This window comes from Neomonachus schauinslandi, chromosome 7, assembly GCF_002201575.2.
Source record: "Neomonachus schauinslandi chromosome 7, ASM220157v2, whole genome shotgun sequence".
In the NCBI taxonomy this organism is placed as follows: Eukaryota; Metazoa; Chordata; class Mammalia; order Carnivora; family Phocidae; genus Neomonachus; species Neomonachus schauinslandi.
This window is the reverse complement of record NC_058409.1, coordinates 93,469,110-93,484,335: the sequence shown is the minus strand read 5'-3', so window position 1 is coordinate 93,484,335 and position 15,226 is coordinate 93,469,110. Positions and strand designations below refer to the sequence as shown.

The following is a 15,226-nucleotide window of genomic DNA, read 5'->3' as shown; positions in this document are numbered from 1 at the left end:
CCACCCCTGCCATTCAAACTTCCCTAGACATGGACTCACAAAGAGGACCAGGAATCCCAGAGCTGCTGTACTGGAGTAAATCCATCTGCAGCCCCCCTCCCCCCAGACTGGAGGCTTCTTCTGGTCCTGGAATGTTAACTAGCTTTGCTGTGCCTGCTCTGCTCCGGAGTCCTGTGCCGAGGTCCCCCAAACACTGGCCCTGTTCTAATTTCTGCTCCGTCTCTCTCAGCACCCAAGGGCCAGGGTGCCATAGTTACTCCCTCCTTTTATTTGTTTAGGTTTCTTTAGTGCATTTAATCACAAGCCTGGATTTTTTTTTTTTAAGATCCACAAGCAAAACAAAATTCTAAGAGTATTAGAAAATATAAGAGACCATAATCACAGACAATGCTAATCACAGACAAACTCCTGTGTTTGCCTCCTTGGGAACTTGTGTGTGTGTGTGTGTCCAGGGCAGAGGTTGAGAAATGGCATTGCTGGGTCCCAGGGCACGTGTGCTTTATATTTTAATAGGCATTGCAGAATAGTTCTCAAATAAGATTGTACTAGTAAATGCTTCCACCAGCAGTGATTAAGAGTACCCTTAAGCCTACACCCTCTCTGATGCTCAATATAATCTAACTACAGTACTTAATCAAGAATACGTACATATTTTATTTTAGCAGATACTGCTAAACTGACTTCAGAGTGCAAATTGGCTGCTCTGAGGTACACTCCCTGCAGGGATATGCCTATTTCCCATGCCTTCACCAGCACTTGATATGATCTCATATCTATATATTTTGCCACTCTAAAGGGTGAGAAGATGTCTACTTTAATCGTGTTTCTCTTGACAGTTGAGATTTTTTTTTTCCCCTTTCAGGAAATATTTAGATCAGATTCATGGTCAGAAAGAAAAAACTTCCATAGTGGTCAAGCACTTAGTGGGGTTGGACAGACTGGATGGGAAACCTGGCTGCACCCTTTAGTGGTCTGTGATACTGGACAGGGCCTAGAAACTCTCTGATCCCCAGCTTTTGAATCTGTAAAATGGAAACAGTAATTGCTTTCAGTGTTCTTGTAAGGCTTTAGCACAGCACCTGGTGCTTATTAAGCCTTCAATAAATGCTGGTTAATGTGGCATCTGCCAAATTCTTAGGGAGGTGCTCGTCGTGCATTCCCATGTTTAATGGCCCTTTTATGAGTAGATCGAGAAGCTGTGGGGCAAAGGAGGGAGAGCAAGGGGTGTCCATTAGCTCTGGTCCCCATCTAAGGGCAGGGGAGGTTTTAGTCCTGTGGCTGGGGCTGGAGATCCAAGAAAATCCCAAGGGAGATTTTATGCTTGTCCACAGTCTCACTGAGCCAGCTAACAGGATGTCAGATTCTCTGCTTTTGGCTCGAATTCCTTCAGCTCAGTATGGCAACACTGTCTCCTGCTGATCAGAAGCCTGGTGATTATGTATGTCTTTGAGAAGATGGGACTAAAGATAAAATAGTAATTAACAAATGCAGTCCATTTGTCACAACAACTCCTCCCAACCCTGGAGTCCAAAGGGAAAGAATAATCATGGAAAGTATCACCAAAACTAAACTCTTTTCAACACATGGTGCCAGAACACCATTGGACAGCCATACAGAAAAAAAGGGGGGCGCCTGGGTGGCTCAGTCAGTTAAGTGGCTGCCTTCGGCTCAGGTCATGATCCCAGGGTCCTGGGATCGAGCCCCACGTCGGGCTCCTTGCTCAGCAGGAAGCCTGCTTCTCCCTCTCCCTCTGTGTTCTAGTTCTCTCCCAAGTAAATAAATAAAATATCTGAAAAAAAAAAAAAAAAAGGAGTGGGGTGCTGGGGTGGCTCAGTCAGTTAAGCGACTGCCTTCGGCTCAGGTCATGATACCAGGGTCCTGGGATCGAGCCCCACGTCGGGCTCCTTGCTCAGCAGGAAGCCTGCTTCTCCCTCTCCCTCTGTGTTCTAGTTCTCTCCAAGTAAATAAATAAAATATCTGAGAAAAAAAAGAAAGGAGTGGGGCGCTGTACTGGAGTAAATCCATCTGCAGCCCCCCTCAGGGTGGCTCAGTCAGTTAAGCATCTGCCTTTGGCTCAGATCTTAATCCCAGAGTCCTGGGATTGAGCCCCACATCAGACTCCCTGCTCAGCAGTGAGTCTGCTTCTCCCTCTGCCCCTCCCCCCTCTTGTTTATGTGCTTTCTCTCTCTCTCTCTCTCTCTGAAATAAATAAATAAAATCTTAAAAAAAAAAAGAAGCTTTATTCATAATTGACAAGAAATGGAAGCCATTCAAATGTTCATCACCAGCTAGGTGAATAGTTACACAAATTGTGATGTATCCATTCCATTGAGAATGCCACTCAGCAATGAAAAGGGATGAACTGTTGATACAGGCACGGACATAGTTGAATCTTAGAAACTTTAGATGGAGAAAATGAAGCCAGAGACAAAAGAGCACATACTGTCTGATTCCATGTATATGAAATGCTAGAAAACTCAATCTGCGGTGACAGAAAGCTGATCGGGGGTGGGCCGGGGGTAGGGAAAAGTTAAATAGGGAAGGGTGCAAGAAACCTTCTGGGGTAATGGAATGTTCTGTATCACAAGTGTGGTAGTAGTTACACGGGGGGATACATTGGTTGGGAATACATCGGTCAAATGAAACTATACAATGGAAATGCTTTGTGTTGTATGTCAGTTAGACCTCACTAAGTTTTGTTTGTTTGTTTAAATATGTCCTCAACTGTGAAGAGGCTTGGAAGCTCTGCCCTAGGTGCATTTAGAGGCAAGTGAGCAGATCAGAGTGGTCTCTGGGCAGGTAACCGAAGCTCTTTGTCATCACAGGAGGTACGAGGAGACCAGCGAGAACGAAGCGCCGGCGGAGGAGGAAGAGGAGGAGGAGGAGGAGGAGGGAGAGGAGGATGTTTTCACTGAGAAAGTCTCACCTGCTAGGGACGAGTGCCCAGCGTTAAAGGTAGGCAGGCCCAGAGAGACAGGAAGGGCTGTCTTGGAGAAATAGCCCTCGGTGCCTGGACTTCTCCAGCCTCAGGGGACAGGCCCTCGGAATGGGGTGACCTGCAGAAGGCTGCATAGGAGCGTCCCGGCCTGTAGTGCAGGTCATCTCAGTGACAGTAAACTGGCTCTCCCCTCCTCTCTCCTGCCCTCTGCAGCTGCCCTGGTTCTCTGGACTGACCTCAAGCTTTGTAGCCAGATGGGTCTGGGTTCAGATGCTGGCTCTGCTCCTCTCTGGCTGTGTAGTCTTAGGCGGGTGACTTCATCCCTTCCAGCCTTCATTTCCTCATCTCTAAAACGGATACAATAATACCAACCTGGCTGACAGGTTCTAAGGTTTCAAAGGAATGTATTTCTTTGTTTGGGTCTGCCCAAAGTACAATAGGAAAAAGGAGTCCAGTCAAGTTCCCCTCGCCACCTCTGCTGCGCTAGGGTTACACACGACAGCCAGATTCACTCTGCATAGAGATCTCTCTGTCTTTTCCACCGGCAGGAAATAGAGCACCCCATTGTGTGCGAGCAGGGCACCTGGGGTGGAGCTGCGGGTTGAGCACTGCACAAAGGTGCCTGGCCAAGAGGGGCTGGAGAAGAACCTAGGGCCGCCTTCCAACTGCTCCACACCCAGAGGAAAGTCTTTTTGCAGTCTCTCCAGCCAAAAGGGCTGCCTTTTTCAAAATTACACAAAGGCACTGTAGGCTAACAGGGCCCTGCATTCAGGTGTTCTTGTTTGTTTGTCATTTGCTGGTGACCGCTGTAAAAGGACAGTAGAAAACCTGCTCACCAAGTTGAAAGACTGAGATTTGCGGATTGCCTCCATAATTCCAGGGAAGCATCTGCAGTTCTTGGCTGCAGCACTAGAGGCCTTGGGTGTGTCTTTGTCAAAATGTGGTTGGCATAGATGTCTAGAGGGTATGAAGTCAAGGGCATCCATCCTTCTTCTGCTCAGTGAGCTTGTTTGGGGACTGAATATGCTCCAACCCACGTGGAGGAATAGGGGCCCAGTAGTTGGGGCCTTGGGTGCTGTCCCGGCTGGCAGGGCTACGGCCTACGAAGCCCCCAGCTGTTATCTGTGGGGTCAAAGGCCAGATGACGGGAGTGGGGAGCAGCTGGGGAGTCTGCCCCACGAGTCTCGGCTGGGTGGCCGAGACACTATGGATACTCGTGGCCTCAGAGCTCTGACTTCTTCTTCAGGTGGACAAAGAGACCAACACAGAGACCCCGGCCCCATCTCCCACAGTGGTGCGGCCCAAGGACCGCCGGGTGGGCGCACCATCCCCAGGGCCCTTTCTTCGAGGGAGCACCATCATCCGCTCTAAGACCTTCTCCCCAGGACCCCAAAGCCAGTATGTGTGCCGGGTAAGCAAATGCGTGGTACTGCCTTCCTTCCCGAACACCTGCTTCCCGAGGAGTAGTGAGAGCCTTGGACCTCACAGGGTTCTGGGTGCAAATTCTGATGACTCTTACTTTGTCAGCTATCCTCAGGGGAGTTAACGCCTCAGTGCATGTGGAGTTAATACACTGACTTAAAAGGACTGTTTTAGGGATTGAATTAGATAAAATATGGGAAAGGCTTGGTAACCCGTACAAGGCCAGTGTTTTGGGGTTTTTTTTGTCATTCCAGCCAGCTCTCCCCTCCTTCTTCTTCGCAGCCTGCCCTTCCCTTCTACATGACCACTTGCTAAGATCAGACTGACCCCTCACTGTCCCTGAACGAGCATTTCTTCCCCACTTCCAGGGCGATCCTAGTGTGTAGCCTGAGGTTGCAAAAACGCAACGTGCCTGTACTATTTAGCTATTTAGCCACAGGTTGGTTGGTTGGTTTTCATTAAACCTGTTGCTAACCTTGAAAACTTAGGGAAGGCAATTAAAAGTAAAAGAAAAATGAAGAGATTTCACATAAAATTCTAGTTTCTCTTGAAAACAAGAAACTGCCTGCCCCCATGGGCTGCACATTCTCTGACGGCGGCAGTTGGCTGGAGCTAAGCAGCTGCCCTTAGATGACTGGCTGATTGGAGAGGGCAGGCTGTCAAGTTCAGTCTGGCCACCTGGCCCTCTTTACCTGTTTTGGTTGCTAGCCTTCTCCTACAGGCTGCACTGGAGTTGAGAAGTCCTACGGTAGGCTTTTGCTCCCTCGCACCTTTCCCTGTGTATCCGTCTCATTAGGTTACCCGTTCCCAGGCCAGCCTCCTTCTCTCATTCTACCGTAAATGGAACGTTTTAGCACTTACCACACCTGAGGGGGTCCCAGCCTTCCTCAGGGATGGCGCAGGTAGGACACATGCACACCTCACCTGAGTCCTGGGTCAACATTCTTCCTTACCCTCTGCCATAGAGAACCAGCGAACATTAACTAGAAGCACAGACAGAACCTTCCCTGTCTAGTGTTCCAATAAGTCATCATAGAAGGCGAAGCCCATGGAACCCGGCCTATATCATCAACCTGCCACTTACCCCTCTACTGTAATTTGGGACGGAGAGGGGATATTGAGGGGCACTTTCAATACATGATATTCACGGGCGCCTGGGTGGCTCAGTTGGTTAAGCAACTGCCTTCGGCTCAGGTCATGATCCTGGAGTCCCAGGATCGAGTTCCGCATCAGCTCCCCGCTGAGCAGGGAGTCTGCTTCTCCCTCTGACCCTCCCCACTCTCATGCTCTCTCTCTCCCATTCTCTCTCTCAGATAAATAAATAAAATCTTTAAAATAAAAATTTTTAAAAATCTGATATTCAGTATCCATGGCCAAAATTATAAGATTGAGTAGAGAAGCTAATTTTTTCATAATATGGCAGTGTCACCAACTTACTAGCTACTTACTAGTTATTCCCCACAAAAACATTCCCCTAGTCCCTCCCAGAAATAACATAAATCCCTCCCCTCAGTGTCACGCCTCTAACTAATCGTTTGAGCTTGTAAGCGTCTGCACGTTGGCTGCATATCTTGGGAAAGGTACAGAGTTTCCTGAAGACACTGAATGTAATGTTGATGTTAAGGAATTCCTGAATCACAGGTGAAGAATCCTACAGTTAAGCCAGCTCACAGCTGAGGAAGAGAAAAATCCAACTCATGTTGCAAATGTGAATAATTTGAAGGATTTAGAAAAGCCCGTAGGATAATGGATGAAACCCTCTGGCTGGGGCAGAATTACCAGTTTTATGACTGTGCAGTGGAATTCAAACACAAAGTAAAGAATATCACTCATCAGAAAAATCACACCAAAGAAATTAGTTTTTGATTCATTCTTTTTCATCAGAATTAGAATGCAGTTGTAATTTTGTCAAATGGAAGACAGAAGATAATAACTTTTATAAAGTGTTTCCCCTTTCCAACTAAAGACTCGAAGTTTTTTTCCCCAATATTTACTGTAAGATTCTGGTCCCCTGTTGTTGTTTTTTTGTTGTTTTGTTTTGTTTTTTAAGATTTTATTTATTTATTTATTTGTCAGAGCACACAAGCAGGGGAAGCGGCAGGCAGAACATGCAGAGCGAGAAGCAGGCTCCCTGCTGAGCAAGGAGCCCAATGCGGGACTCGATCTCAGGGTCCCAGGATCAGACACTTAACCGACTGAGCCACCCAGGCATCCCTGGTCCCCTGTTCAGATGGACTCACTTTTAGTGGCCCTTTCCCAGGATTGGCATCTTCAAATAACCAGGAGCTCCGATGCTATTTATTAAGCATCTGTAACACACCTAGCACCACGGGGAGCCCTTCCCATGTTTCATTATCTGGACCAATTTCCAACCCTGCAAGGCTGCAAATTAAGAAATCCCCAGGCAGCGTGCATCCCATGCAACAGGCAGAAAGGGCCTCTCTTACAGCAAAGCCAAAGTGACATAAAGTGGAGAAGCAGTTACCATTCATTTTTATGGAAAATTTTTTTTTAGCATTCCCAGACGTAAACAATAACCTCTTTCAGGCTTTTCTGATACCTTGGGACACATCTCGCTAAAAGATGCACAACATAAGTCAAGATAAAGCACAGAAGCTCCCAGACACGGTTCAAAGCTATGGGAGCTGGATGCTGAGATGCTCAGTGTAGTGCTGGGGGAGTGTTGTGGTGCCCCATCCTACTCGGGGTGCGGCTGCCTCCATAAGGGCTCACTGCAAAACAGACACTGAGCGTTGTTCTATCTCTTGTCTTTTTCATAAAAGTGAAAATCCTCCTCATATTTCTTTTGGCTAGCAAAAACAGGTGCTAACGGGGGTCTTTTATGAAAGCAAAGTGATGTCACGTGAACTTTCAGAAAGCAGGGATGCCTGTATTTTTCCTTTTTTGCTTTCTGACTGTCCTACTTCAGCCCAAGGTTATCTCTTTCGTATAAAATCTTACTGAAGGCTGCAGGAAGAAGCCAGTGGTACAATGTCCTGAATTTTTTCCTATCATTTCCCCTAAAACTCTGTCGGCATATAGTCTGGTAACAACTTAACCCTCTGTTTTGAACCCACAAAATGAGAATGACCAAATTCCCAACAGGAAATATTGGGGTCTGGGCCCCAACCTACCCTCCGGGACACAGCCAGCTCCATGTTTCCCAGTCTGGGACTTACGGCACTCTACTTCTGGTATCCAGGCCTATGCCAGTCAGGTTCTTAATGGAAGCAACAGAAACAGACTGTGAGAGGGATGCCTGGGTGGCCCAGTTGGTTAGGTTGGTTCCTTTGGCTCAGGTCATGATCCCAGGGTCCTGGGATCGAGTCCCACATCGGGCTCCTTGCTCAGCAGGGAGCCTGCTTCTCCCTCTCTCTCCCTCTGCTTGTGCTCTCGCTGTCAAATAAATAAAATCCTAAAAATAAATAAAATTAAATTTAAAAATTAAAAAAAAAAAAAACAGACTGTGAGCAATAGATGCAGGAAAGAATCTTTTGGAAAAGAAACCGAGTAGCTCACATGTTCATTGGAAGTGTTGGAAGGCTGCAGGATCAGCCTCAGGAATTAGGTGGGAAGAGGGCAGGCCAGACCCCAAGCAAAATAGCCCACAGAGCCCGTCAGCTGAGGAAACTAGCAGTGCTGCTGCTAAGCCTGGCCCAGCTGGTCCCAGCTGTTGCCGCCGGGTTCGACATCAGTACCTCCGCCAGAGGTTCCTGCCCTGCACGAGGCCAGAGCAGCTCTGCCTGTTGCCGCCACCCCTCCTTCCCTCCCTGAGATACAGATATGGCCTGCTCATGGAACAAAAGCAGGTGGGCTCATCAGCTCTGAGAGGCTCAGTAACAGAGCATTGGGTCCAGCTAAGCAGGTCGTGATCCAAAGCCTGAGGCAGTTGCCCTCAATGGGCAGAGCCTCGTCCTGTGTCTGCTGGTAGCTGCAAGCGAGGCCGGGAAAGGTAGACTCCGGCACTGCCAGCTTCCTTGATGGAAGGTGGGCTGTGTCTCCCACCTTGAGTCCTAAGCTGGGGATTTCCCCGCCCATGGGATGGAGTTTGGGATGCTAAGCAGCAACTTTTCCCACAAAAAAGCACATGTTTTCTGTGTCATCTAATCTCAGAAGCAGCCCTGCAAGGCAAATGGTGTCTGCCCCGTTTCACAGATGCAGAAATTGAGACTCAGAAAGACAGAGCACTTGCTCTGGGTCACACAGCTTATTAGATGCAAAGCCAGGAGTCTGACTGCAGAGTCCACAGCCTTTCTATCACTCAGAGCCACCGCCCGAAGGACTTCCTTTGCCGTCCCCCAGGCTACTTAAGACTTGTCTCTTCTGCTGGCCTGATGCCACACTTCTGCAAACCAGGTGTCCTCTGCTGGTTTCTCCCTTCTTTGATCTTCAGCACAGCCTGTGTCATTTGGTTAGTTTCCCTGAATTGGGCGCCCCGCTGAACTTGAAGTCCATGAGCATAGGGACAATGTATTATGCTCCCTCCAGCGCTCCACAGCCCCCGTGTATTTGATACCTACATAGTTCCCAGAGGTGCTGTCACACGCGTTGGTCGGCTCACCCTGACCTGATGAATACAGTTCTTCCAAAGTTCTCGTTCTCGAACTAGCTGCCTGTGACTGCCAGGTGAAATACACCTCTTTGTTCCTGGTTTCCATAGTTATTACATGGAAATATAACAGAGCACCGATATTCTCTACCATGGCTGAGATTAAATGCAGCAAAACATGTTTACATTAGGAAAAGATAAGTTGAAGGATCTAATGTGGTTTCCTTCACTCTCCTCTAACATCATCATTGACCCATGAATGACTACAACCTAAGGATCAGTCATCCTGATGAGTAAGTCTAGTTGGTATGACGCAGTCTGTGAGCGTCACCTTTGGATCGGAGCCGTGTGGGATAGAGCCCCGCCCCCCCCGTATGATATCCAACCAGTGCATTTGTACAAACCCACCCCCGTCAAGATGGCCCACGCCTCCATCTGTACCTAGTTTCATCTCTGAGCTCTCCGTGCATCCCAGGGGCCAGGAGAGGACCTGGCCTTAGAGTCAGACTGAGCAGACCTTCAACTCTCGTTCTGATGCTCACCAGCCTTGTGGTTTGTAAAAGCTTCTTAATCTCCCTGGGCCTCAATTCCCTCCATTAGGACTGTCTGCAGATTAAATGTAGCTGTCTGTGAGCACATGGCACACGTCGTTAGGACCGCTTCTGTTATTCTCTTTCCGGTTCCCATCCGGACTCTGCCTCCTGCGGTAGCTTTTGTCAGTTACATCCCCCGGGGTTGCCCTGCCCATCGACACTGCAGAACTATTAATAGCATCATTACCAATAATTATCAGTAACCTCAAAAGTAACGGCACAGACAGCTTCTCGGGAGAGAGCGGAGAAGTGGGCAGACGCTGCCAGAGCGAGCGGGCTCTGTTGCATCAGCCCGTGGCGATTGCACCACCTTGCAAATGTGACTCGAGAAAGAAGCCTCTCTGCTGCGTATCCTAGGATGTGCTGTCACTGCAGCCTCCCTCGCCGGCCCCCCTCTGTCAGGGGCACTCTTGGTACAAAAGCACGATCTGCGGCCACGGAGGAGGAGTATTGGTCCTCTGGGAGAGTACACGAGCAGGGGAGAGCTCCCAGAGCCTGTCTGTGTGTCTTATCTTGGACATTTCGGACACGTGTATCTTGCCGGTGGCTCCATCTGAGCTCCACGGGTGACAGGGAAGAGTCGGTGCAAACAGGCCCTGGTGTGGTAGGTCCAGGGGCATTAGATCCTGGAGTCACACTATCTGGTGTCCACCCCGCGGCGCTGCCAGCCACCTGGGAACCCCACCACCCTTCTGGCCGCAGTGTGCCTTCCGGAGGTACTCAAATTCTAATTAACTTCCCAGGACTTTTCTCCTGCAGCTGAACCGAAGTGATAGCGACAGCTCGACGCTGTCCAAGAAGCCACCTTTTGTTCGAAACTCCCTGGAGCGGCGCAGCGTCCGGATGAAGCGGGTAAGACAGTCACCGCAGAGCTGTTCGTACACCTGCCCCACGGTCATCTCCCAAGCGCATGCCCCCGTGTCTGACCGTTTGTTCTCAGCCAGAGGTGTGAAGAAGGTTGCTTTTGCAAGCGTGATGGTGCTTATGAACTGTAAGGCCTGTGTAGGCGCTGGGGAAGGTGCCCAAGGGTAAATGTAACTTTAGGATGATGATGAATAGGTTAGGTCCGGAGTGTGCGTACTTGGCCTTGTCTTCCAGGGTAGAAATCAAAGTCACTAAGAACTAACCAACTCAAGGTGTCCCAGTCACTGATGGAAGCTGCCTCTCGCACGACTCTGCTCAGCGTGTCATCCAGCTGACTGAGCAAAGGTTCTGACAGCCCTCCCTACTGGCAGAGAAGCCAGACACCTCCAAGCCGCCACCGGAAGCGGGGAGGTGCAGATGGGCTTCTCTCCGTCCAGCTGGAAAAGCACCGGGAAGAGGCCACAGGCTGCCTTTGCAGAGAAATCTCCCCCTGCCTTAGGGAGTCTTGGCTCAGAGATCGGGGTGGGACAGTGTTAGGCAAAAGACTGACTCCTGGTGTGTGCTTTGTTACGAGTCAGAGCTACAGAGATGCAAACGGACCCTTCCCACTCAGGCCCTTCCCACTCTGGGCTGTCAGCATAGAAAGACTACAGTAGTTCTGGGGAGTTTGCAGAACCAGAAGAAACAGGAGTTGGAATGTCAGAAAGACAAGTAGAGAGAGCAAAACAAAAAGAACAGGCAGGGAGAGAGTGCCAACAGCCCCAGTCAGGGGAAGGCTCCTCCACCCCTCCCAAAGACCTCCCGCAGACCTGCTTCTAACAGCAGAGTCAGGAGTAGGTCCTTTGTCTGTCACCACCGTGCTCCCCAAGTCTCCGGAACTAGAGAGTGCAGGAGAAAGGAAGCCACACAGAAGAGGGTGCACACGGTTGGCTGCAGGGGAATATGGACATGGCCTCCAGTGACAGGGCTGGCCAACTGCCGGCCTGGGGTCCCTCCCTCCACCCCTGTCTGCTGTAGTTGGTGCTGCACAGTGCCTGGAGCACCAAGAGTCTTCTGGGGAGGTTACTGACAATGCACATTTCCCAGACCACACTCCCAGACAGTCTCATTCAGGCAGCAGGGGTAGGGTCCTAGAAACTGCATTTTGATAAGCTCCCTGGAGAATTCTGGAGCAGGTGTTCTATGATCCACTCCTGGAGAAATGCCTCTGGAAGCACCTGCTTGCTCCCCCCCTGCATTGCCTACAACTCCCTGTCAAGACAGGCCCTCACAATTCGCCCTTTACCTCTTCTTCCTCTTAGCCAAGGGGAACACTTACTGAGAGAGCCCTTGATTGATGGATCTGAGCCTACATTTCCTTCAGGCCCTAACTGTGATCTGAAACACAGGAGGGTCCCGAGGATGGGCCGAGGCGCTTGAGCACTAAGTCCTTCTTCCATTGTGTGCCTGAGCTCTGTCTCTGCTTCGGCCTGTCCAGGACTGGACATCAGTCAGAACAAAGCACCTTCATTTGTTACTCTGAGAACTTGAGTTACAGAGATCCCTCAGCTGGATTTCCTGGCCCTGCTCATTTACGAGCACAGACTAGACAAGGCTCTCCCTAGAAGGGCATTCTAGAACTTCCACACTGCGCTGCTTCACGGTCCCACAAGTGTGCTTGCCAGCCTTAACTGAGGGGGGCTCTCGCAGCAGTGTTTTATGTACATTTCTCAAATCCGTCTGTCAGCCCTTGTGTTTGTTTTCTATGGCTGCATAACAAATCACAGCAAACTTAGCAGCTTAAAATAGTACAAATTCAGTATCTCATAGTTTCCACAGGTCAGGAGTTCAGGTGCAGGTTAGCTGGATCCTCTCTTCGGGGTCTCACCGGGCTCATATCTAGGTGCTAACTGACTGCATCCTCCTGTGGAAGTTTGGGTAGGGAAAGATTCACTTCCAGGCTCCCTCAGGACATTGGCAGAATCCCTTGTCTTGTGTTTTCTTGCTAGCTGCAGGACAGGAGCTGTTCACAGGGCCCAGAGGTCATTCTCAGGCCCTTGCCATGTGGCCCTTTCCACCATACACATTGTGTCTTCAAGGCCAGAGGAGACCTGTTTCCAAGAAGGGCCTAGTTCACCTTTTCGGGGCTCACTGGATTGGGTCAGGCCCACCCAGGAACATCTCCCCTTTGTCTAACTCAGAGTCAGCTGATGAGTTATTTAATCATGGGAGTGCTATGCCATGGTATTCACAGGCCACCCCCCTCAACACTGAAGAGGAGGACATTCTCCAGCATGTATGTTGGGGGTGGGAATCTCGGGGCCAACTTAGAATCCTGCCTCCATCAGTTATTTAGTTATTTTGTAATCATTACTGTTTTTTGATCGAGAAGGAGAGTAAATGGTTGCATTACTCAGGATCTTTTATATACAGATAACTGAAGAATTCAAATAGAACTTGAAAATGCAAGAGGGAATTTACTGGCTCATTTAATGGAAAACTCCAGGATGCTGGACTACCTTCAGGCATGAATTGAGCCTTTGTTGAGACAATGTCATCAAGCCTCAGTCCCGGTCTCATGGCACACTGCTCCTCCCAGATAGCTTAATTCTTAAAAAGGTCACCCCTTATGGTGGGAAAGATGGCCATGATCAGTTCCAGGCTTAGATCTTGCTGGCTTCATAACCTCGTCTAAAGACTCTTTTTTCCAAGGACTTAGCAGAAGTGCCAGAATTGAAGGTTATTGCTGGGCTTAGACAACATACTCACTCCTGAAGCAGTCACTGAGGTTCTGACTGTCCAGGTTTGGGCCACATTCCTGTCCCTGAAGTCCCCCGTGAACCACCATGTGGGTTGAGCATGGAGGAGGAGTGGATCCCCAAGGGAAGATGATCATTGTCATCGCTGTTACTGTCAGATCAGGGGAGTGGGTGCTAGACAAGCAGAAACAGCAGAACATAAAGTCAAGAAGACATGACATCTCCCTCAAGGAGGCACAGACCTGCACTGAGGAAATAACTTCAGAGCGGGATCATGACAAGAACCCATTAACCAAGTGTGAATGTTGAGGGCACTGAGAGTGGGGAAACTGGGCAGTGTAGGGAGTGAGTGGGTGCGGTCTGGAGCCAACTGCCTGGGCTGGAATCTCACCTTTACCCCCAGCCCCATGCCTGGGACATAAAAATGCTCAATAAACATAAGCTATGGACCTGGGAGAAATCAAGGCAGGCTCTGGGGGAGGGGGAGCCCCATTTTTGAAGAACTAGAAGCCTACAGATAAACAAAGGGGGGTATTTGAGGTTCAGGGGGGCAGGTTGTTGGGGCTTACGGAACCCAGCCCTCTAATAACCAGTCAAAGCTCTCCCTCCCCCCGCAGCCTTCGTCGGTCAAATCCCTGCGTGCCGAGCGCCTGATCCGCACGTCACTGGACCTTGAGCTGGACCTGCAGGCAACCAGGACCTGGCACAGCCAGCTGACTCAGGAGATCTCGGTGCTGAAGGAGCTCAAGGAGCAGCTTGAACAAGCCAAGAGCCATGGGGAGAAGGAGTTGCCCCACTGGTTGCGTGAGGATGAGCGCTTCCGCCTGCTGCTGAGGATGCTGGAGAAGCAGGTGAGAGCCATGCAAGAGGCAAGGGAGGCGGCTTGGTCTGCCCTGCGGGACTGCCCCATGCAGCAGGGGAGGGAGGCCAGAGCTTGGAACAGGGCCTACAATCCTGTGACCCACTAAAGAGTGTTCCCAGGGCCCCTCATTCCCATCAGCAAAAGGATCCAGGAATCCCTTTGCCCAGTAAACTTTATTAACTCATGACCTGGCTGCCAGGCCCTTTTGCTGCATTTCCATGTTTATGTGTGCAAGGCCTTATTATTCACACTTTTGTTCATCAAACATTGGGTACCGCGCTGGGGCACACCCTTGAATAGAATAAATACAGAACACTGACCTGCCCCAGTGTCTGCCCATGCAGTCCCACAGAGTGCGTATCTCCAAAGACACGTTTGCATATGGAGGAAGTCCCTCACTGCAGGAGAACTCCTGAAGGCACTTCTCTGGGCCACCACCTGGAGGAGAGGAGGACAAGGGATCTAGGAGCATCTAGCATCTAGATGCTGTCCCTCAGCTGCACAGGACTCTCTGGGTCAGAAAGCTCCAAAGTAGCAGCAGCTTCAGGTCCTTTATGGCCCTGGGGTTTATCTTATCTATGGCTAGCAAATGGTGGGTACAATTTCATGGGGTCTGCAAAGCTGGCAGTTTCTAAATGGCTAAAAAAAAATCTGCTTGTTGGAGCTATATTTAAAGCAATTGGATGCTTAAAAATTTGACTTTGGCACCAGTGGGGTGGTGAGCTGACAGGTCCCAGGCTGTCATGAAAAAGTAACAACACAGGGTCAATACACAGAGACCATCTTCAACTCATTTATATATCTGCTACTCCTGGACTGTCACCCATGGCAGGAATGACCTTTGCTAGTTTTCTCCGCACACAGCCAAACAAGGCACCTTACAGAGGGTGCCTGCCTGGGTTGCTGGGAGAGCCATTAGCTGAAGGTGCAGCTCTTGGAGCAGGTGAAAATGCCTTAGTGTAGGAAAGTGGTGGTGGGCTTCTGAGGTCCGGACTAGGGGGGCCTTCAAATGGACTCTTCTAATTCAAGAGTTCCAGAAATGTTTATTTCTAATTTATTACTTATACCCTGTATACTTATAATAGGCAAAGACAGGAAGGGAGGGATGGAGGAAAAGAGGGAGGGGAGGAAGGAAAAGAAGGAAAGGAAGCCTGACCTCTCAAATAGCAAAAGAATAGTACATCCATGACTGTCTGATAATGACCTTCTACTAAAAAACCATTTAAATGATGGCTTCATTGGGGCGGCTGACTCTTGATT

The 15,226-nt window shown here is 49.6% G+C and overlaps 1 protein-coding gene across 3 annotated transcripts in view; it reads left to right on the top strand.

The window, feature by feature from the left end:
- The window catches only part of WWC1 (WW and C2 domain containing 1), a 147,962-nt gene that overhangs the window by 129,806 nt on the left and 2,930 nt on the right, over positions 1-15,226 (top strand). For 2 of the 3 annotated variants that reach the window (XM_021701206.2, XM_021701211.2), the window contains 4 exons: positions 2,826-2,955; positions 4,185-4,349; positions 10,262-10,354; positions 13,704-13,955. In XM_021701206.2, coding sequence (XP_021556881.1) covers positions 2,826-2,955; positions 4,185-4,349; positions 10,262-10,354; positions 13,704-13,955 — 640 coding nt within the window. The remainder of the gene's footprint in view (positions 1-2,825; positions 2,956-4,184; positions 4,350-10,261; positions 10,355-13,703; positions 13,956-15,226) is intronic. The other variant, XM_021701208.1, reaches the window with a different exon arrangement.